The 6,806-nt window shown below is 22.5% G+C and overlaps 1 protein-coding gene across 1 annotated transcript; it reads left to right on the top strand.

The window, feature by feature from the left end:
• Positions 1-816: 816 nt before the first annotated feature.
• LOC126898484 (RAD50-interacting protein 1) lies at positions 817-6,238 on the top strand. The gene is made up of 12 exons (XM_050672536.1): positions 817-1,052; positions 1,116-1,357; positions 1,426-1,599; positions 1,658-1,774; positions 2,036-2,306; positions 2,378-2,603; positions 3,523-3,682; positions 3,860-4,025; positions 5,067-5,281; positions 5,495-5,660; positions 5,737-5,870; positions 5,997-6,238. Exons 1-12 carry the CDS (start codon positions 924-926, stop codon positions 6,121-6,123), a joined length of 2,127 nt encoding a protein of 708 aa, XP_050528493.1. The 5' UTR covers positions 817-923; the 3' UTR covers positions 6,124-6,238.
• Positions 6,239-6,806: the final 568 nt, after the last annotated feature.

Genomic DNA, 6,806 nt, shown 5'->3' with positions numbered 1-6,806 from the left:
CTTTTATATATTTTTTTTACATTTCATTTATTTATTTTTTTTCACAAAATAATTGATTAAGTCATTTATTTGTTAATATATGTGCATATTTAGTTTACTTCACCATACTTATTTTCTTTTGTTATTCCAATTTAATTGGCTCATTACGACCTCAATTCTAAATTATGCGTTTAATAAATATCATTATATGAAAATTCTTCTATTTTTTCGCATTCTGGAAATCATGTTTGTTATGTAAAACGTTATTTGAAATAAATTTTCAGCTAGATAATACCTATTTGTTTTAAGTTACTAAAGGTATCTCAAATATTATTTAAATTTAATATAAAAAAATATTTAGTAAATGATAGAGTACTTAAAATTACCTTAGTAATTTTTAATTTATAATTTTAAATAACGTTCTTTTAATATTATTTCTATGTGATATTGTTCTACTACAAACTATACCGTTTAATTTCATTCCTAATAAGTATTTTCCTGATTTGTATAGCCTTCTATTTTTATTAGTCAGTGATAATCACAGAAGTATAAACAAATAGTCGATATATTACATAGCTAATTGGTGTAAGCGACATTTTATTAAAAATGTTGTTTCGGTTTATTTGAAATACCCAAAAGTCAATTTAATATTGTTAGAAAAAAATTTGTAGGTAACATATGTCCCAGACGATTGAAAAAATAAATACCCGAGTCGAACGGTTGAAGTCATGTTTGTTAAGATTTGTCTTATCAGTGAATTATCAGTTATTATTTTATTTGTACGGTATTTGATTTTACCAGTATTTTGATGATGATAAGAGTTTTTATTTGTTCATTTGGCAGTGTTTCTGAGTTATACAATTTTGTTATATTATACCGTAACCGCAAGAAATAAAAAATAATATTTATTTCTAAGATTATTGATATTCCTTTTTAGTTCAAAGATGTCTTTAAATTTTTCGTCTCTAAAAATCATTAATGAAAAATTAGGAGATGATTTTGATTCAATAATTATTAATTGTAATAACTATCGAAATATTCTTCTAAAAAATAATAATGAAATCAAAAATAAGGTGAATATTAAATACCACATCACTTTTATTTACTTTCAAGTATATAAATAAATGTATTTTAAGATTATGTCTGAAGTGGTTGGAGATCAAGCTACTTTGATTAAAACTCTAAATAAGGTTCAAAATTCTAGACAAGAAATTATTTCTATAATAAAAGATGTAGATCAATTGAAGTTAAAGTATTCAAAGTTTAAACAAGAAACTGAAAGTATAAGAAATGTATTTCAAACTCTTATATCTGATATGAATGAAAAATCTAATAAAGTCTTATATTTAATTTGTCTTAAGTGTATTAAGTCTATCAGGTAAACTAATTTATTTATATAAAGAATTTACTATATTTTAATTGTATGTTTTTCCATTTTATGTGTAGTAATCAAATAAGATCAGGTCTCTCAAATAAGCAAGATGACAATGTCATCAAATCATATGTATGTTTAAGTGAAATTAACAGTTGTATGGTCAATTTACCATGTAAAAATTTAGTCTCTTATATTAATAAAATGTCAACATATTGGAATTGTATTATAAAACAATTTTATTCAGAGTAAAAAATTTAAATATCTATTAGTAATATATATTTCATGATAAAATATTCTTTCTAGAGATTTTGATTTAATATTAAAACAAATTAATTGGCCATTTACTATTAATAAATCTCTAGACACTACTAAACATAATCTTCAACGTTTAGCTAGCATCTTAATAAAAGTTCAACTACCGTATCCTTTTTAAAAAAAAAAAAAAAAAAATGTAAAACTTGTAAATAATTATACTAATACAGATTTTTTTGTAACATTATAAATATTGCAATTAACAATGAAAGAAAATTTTTACTTTTAAAAACTGTGTGATTTTTCTAATAGAAAATGTTACATTTACTAAATAAGTGATAGTGCTTGTCATATATAAATAAAATATTTTTTAACTTTAATTTCAATTTATTCATTAAAATATTTATGTTTCTTAACTTTAAATATTAGAGGTAATGAATACAAAGATCGCAATGAAAAAAATGTTATACAATTAATGGAACACTTTAGTAGAGTAAGCTTACCTGTATCATTATTAGTAGTACCTTTCCAGAAAAGATTTTTTTTTCATTTTACTGGAAAAAAACAAACTAATAAACCAGATAAACCAGAATGGTTTTTGTCCAGAGTTTTGAGTTGGATAAGAGATTATAGATCATTCCTTATTGATTGGTTAGGGCCAGTATACTTAGAAAACAATAAAAAAACCATTGAAGTTCAAGCAAGTTTAAAAAAAAAATTAGTGATTCTTAACAATTTATTATTGTATTTTAAAAATTAAATGAATTTTAGCATGAATTTATTGTTGGATTGTTACAACCTGTTGTTATAAAACTTGATACAGATTTATCACATTTTCAATTAGAAGATATTGTATTTTCTCATATTGTAGATGAAACTTTAGCTTTTGAACATGAATTAAGAAAAGTATATAACTATCCAGATGATTACCCAAGTGTGACTGAAGTACTAACTCAAGCTCATATATTTTTTAAGTGGATTAATATGGAAAGAAAATGTAATTTCAATTTAATTTGTAATGGTTTATTGATATAATACATAAAAATTTAATTTAAAAATTAAAAAAAAGAAATAAGAATAATCAAATTTTTTCTTTTATTGCTTGCTAGTAATAATTTTTAATCGATATTTAATTAAAATACCTTCTTTACTTCACATCGAAGCTAGAATTACCTGTTGCTATTTTAAATAATTAGATGACAACTGTAATTTACTAAAATAATTTTGATTTAATAATGGCTAAGTAATATTTTTTAATTGATTATGGATTTTTTTCTAAAATACATTAGTAACTAAAATACTGTTTAAAACTAATAAATATTAAAATACTTAACTCAAAAAGCTGTTTACATATTTTGGGAACAATATATACACAATTTTTTAAATTTTTTGTGGCTTATTGAGTTGTTTAGATATTATTTAGTTATCAATAATATTAGTGATATATTCTTATTATGAAATTAAACACTTTGAAATGCAGCTTTTTCCTTTAAAATTAATTAAATTAAATTATATTAAACATTACATTTTTTTAATTAGTGAGTTTTAAATTAGTGTAAAGAAAGAAAAGTTATGATATTATTTAATTTCTTTTTTTCAATATACCATGATAATTTTATACATTCATTTCATAAAAATCTACGTATTTCCTTTTTTCAATTAACAATTTCGTAAAATATATATATATTTAATATATATATAATCATGTGTAACGTTTTCTCTAAGAGCTAATGCATGTGCTAGAAGGATGGGAAAATTTAAAAAGCCCAGTGTGATAGAATCGAAATTCTGTACCTAAGCACTCAGGACATGATGTTACTAACTGAGCTAGGTAGACTGACAATTTATCAAGCTAATCTTAATATTTTGTAAAAAATTTTGTTTAAACCAATCATTAAGTACATTTTTTTTTTTAGATGCATTAATTAAAATGGACACAATTTTAACTAATAGTGATGTATGGAAAATTATAGTGAATGATAATTTGTATAAAATAACAAGATGCTCTGATAACATTTTAACATTACTAAATACTATGACTGATAGATATAGTATACTTCGACAACCTCGACATAAGTAAGTAATATATAGAAACTCAACATATAAATTTTTTTTAAAAATGGAAAACTCAGTGAAAAACAAACCCAATTTCTAATATTTTAATGAGTTAACATTCATAAAGATCTCTAATTTATTATTTAATTTCTAAATTACTATATTACTGTATAATATTTTATTTTATCTTGATTGTAGACTCCAATTTTTAAAACTTCAAACAGATCTCTTAAATGATTTCAAAGAAAAAATAGTTGATGTTTATAAAGTCAATGAAAGTCAAAATATAATAGAAGAATTACAACAAATATTATGTACTTTACATTATATTGCATATGTTCTAAATAATTGGGGCACTAATATGGTATATATATTATCTTATACTGAAATTAACTTTATTTGTAAAGTGATTTATTAAAGATAAGACATTCATTTTTCCGGAAACAATTGATAAAAAAATTATAAGAATAAAATTGTTTGTGCATCTATTTTCTATCAAATTTACAAAATAAAAATAGGGGTTCTCATTTAAGACAAGTTATGTTAATATTTTTCAACACTGAAGGGATGAAAAAAAAATTATTTAACTACACATAATTGTAGAATTTTTTTAATCAAACATTATTTTTCTTTATAAAAATTTAAAATATTCTATTGTTTCTTTGAAAATAATTATTTTATCCTTAATGAATGACTCTATATATGTAAGGTCTATGTGGTAAAATTGTAATATGTGGTGGCATTGTAATACAATGCCAATAATGGATAATATTAATAATTTTTTAATTTTTCCTACATACATTTTTACGACAGTATCTATTTAAAGTATACAATATCGAGTATATTGTATCTGCATTGTTAAATTTTATTAAGTTATTTTTGGACTTAATAGTATTTGTATGCTGTATATTTGCTGTGTTTTTAAGTTAACTAAAAATGGAAGAATTGTATTACAAATGTTTAAATAATATTTTAAAAACAATAATTATATGTATAAGCAAAAATAATAGTGATGGAAAATATCAAATAGTAACTATCAAACTATTCGATAGTTGTCCACTATTAGAACTTTTCAATAGTCATTCAAAAACTATTCGGATTGTTTGAAAAGAACGTAGAGCAGAAAATAAGTTTAGCAGTGATGAGAATGCTTATATAGATGAGTAGAGTGACTAAAGAAGATAGGATAAAGACAAACATATAAGGAGGAGTATAAATGTAGTGTCAATCGTGGATAAGATGAGAGAAAATAGACTTAGAGGATAGAGGAATCAGAAGCTGTAAGAACAGTTATAGTTTAGGATAAGAGTGACCGACACCTAGTAGTTGGGATTAAGGCGAGAAAAAAGAAGAAGTAGATAAAAAACATAAATTATATATACTCTATTTGTGTTCATTTTTCCAGCACTTTCTATCATTGTTTAATTATAAATGTGAGTTGGAAAATGAAGTAAGAAGTAGGAGCGAAAGTGAACCTTATGAAATTGTAGAAAATGCTGAAACAGTTTTTGATGATATTATTCATTCATACAATGTAGAGATGGATAATTTAGTGCAGGATTTATGTAATTATGTAATGATGAAAATTAAAAGAAGTGCTAAAAATTACAAACGAGATAGGTAAGACTTATTTATAAAACATTGAAACATACTAATTTATTTTTATAGCTATAAAGTAAAAGTATTTTTAGAAAATTATTAATGGAAAGTGTAATATAAAAACTTGAATTTCTTTATTTATGTTATATTTTAACATTATTTTATTATTTTAGAATTAGAGTAAAGAATTTTATTAATTTTAAATTATTTTATTTGGTTTTTTTGTATTAATAGATGGCATGTAATGAGTCCAATAAATGAAAACATTAAGTACACTATAACTGATAGTGGTTGGGTAATGTATGAAACATTTGCAGAAAATCTTGATTTGCTCTCAAAGAATCTTCCACACTCATTATTCAATAAATCCTGGCCTAAATTGGCAATTAAATTATCAGATGTTAGTTTTATATTGCATAAGTTTCTTTATATTCAACTATTTAATCTCTCAACTATTAATTACACTTATATTATAGTATATCTTTAATGATATCCTCATGGCAAATATGTTCAATAAGGGAGGAGCACAGCATTTACAATGTGATGTACAATATAAAATGCTACCAATTATATCAAGATACACAACAAAACCCACTATTTATGTTGAACGGTAAATAATACACTTCTTTAAATAAATTTAAATTAGAAAAACTGTAATTGCAATATTTAAAATTTAAATATTAAGTTTTACTTATTGATATATTAAATATATGTAATTAATTGTATATATTTGTAGATTATTAGAAGCTTGTAAAGTATTATGCTTTGAACCATATTTCCAACCAGTAAAATTAATGCCTAATGAAGTATCAGAAATTTTGTTAAGAAGAATAGAGCATGGAAACTCAATTGATTTAAGTTAAAATTTAAATTACTGTTGTTTTTAACTAATTTTAAATTATGTGTTGAAATTATTTTGGTTCATATATATATATATATATATATTTTGTTAAAAAATAAAATTGTTTAAAATAGTAAGACATTTTGTTAAACATTGACGTGTTAATAGCTAATATTTAATCTGTAGAACATCCTAACTAATTCTCTGTTAATAATATTTAAAAAATTAAGAATTTACCATTTCATTGTAAGTAATTTAAAAATAAGGAAAAAAATTCATGAACTATGCTATTTACAAAGTAAATGTTTTTGAGGTCATTTTATTAAAACTTTAAAAAACAACCAACACACACAATGTGGAATTTCATAATAATGAAAATTATTTCAATATAAAATTTCAAAATCTTGTTATACTATTAAATTGAGACAACCTGGTTTTTTTGATAAAATGATTGTCTTTTTAACATAATATTTCCCAACTATTATAATTTTGGTTGAATAACTCCAGGAAGACGAGATACTCCTATTCTTTACATCGATATTACTATATATAAACGAGTATTAGATGTGTAAAATTAAAGATATCTGAAAGATAACAACAAGATAAATATTAGTGACGGGTCTTTTACAAATGAACGGATTGTATCAGAGAACGAGTCGATCCGGATCACAAAACAAAATATCGTTCATTCCGTTTTTAGCAATA

This window comes from Daktulosphaira vitifoliae, unplaced genomic scaffold, assembly GCF_025091365.1.
Source record: "Daktulosphaira vitifoliae isolate Bord-2020 unplaced genomic scaffold, ASM2509136v1 Scaffold_2, whole genome shotgun sequence".
Classification (NCBI taxonomy): domain Eukaryota; kingdom Metazoa; phylum Arthropoda; class Insecta; order Hemiptera; family Phylloxeridae; genus Daktulosphaira; species Daktulosphaira vitifoliae.
The sequence above is the reverse complement of the archived record's forward strand: the minus strand, read 5'-3'. Positions and strand labels throughout refer to the sequence as shown.

What these genes read in the sequence shown, in the direction of transcription:
- LOC126898484 (XM_050672536.1), top strand. Translation starts at nt 924, where the DNA reads ATGTCTTTAAATTTTTCGTCTCTAAAAATCATTAATGAAAAATTAGGA. An exon ending in AAAAATTACAAACGAGATAG is followed by an intron (nt 5,282 to 5,494) that starts GTAAGACTTATT and finishes TTGTATTAATAG; the next exon opens with ATGGCATGTAATGAGTCCAA. An exon ending in TGGCAATTAAATTATCAGAT is followed by an intron (nt 5,661 to 5,736) that starts GTTAGTTTTATA and finishes CTTATATTATAG; the next exon opens with TATATCTTTAATGATATCCT.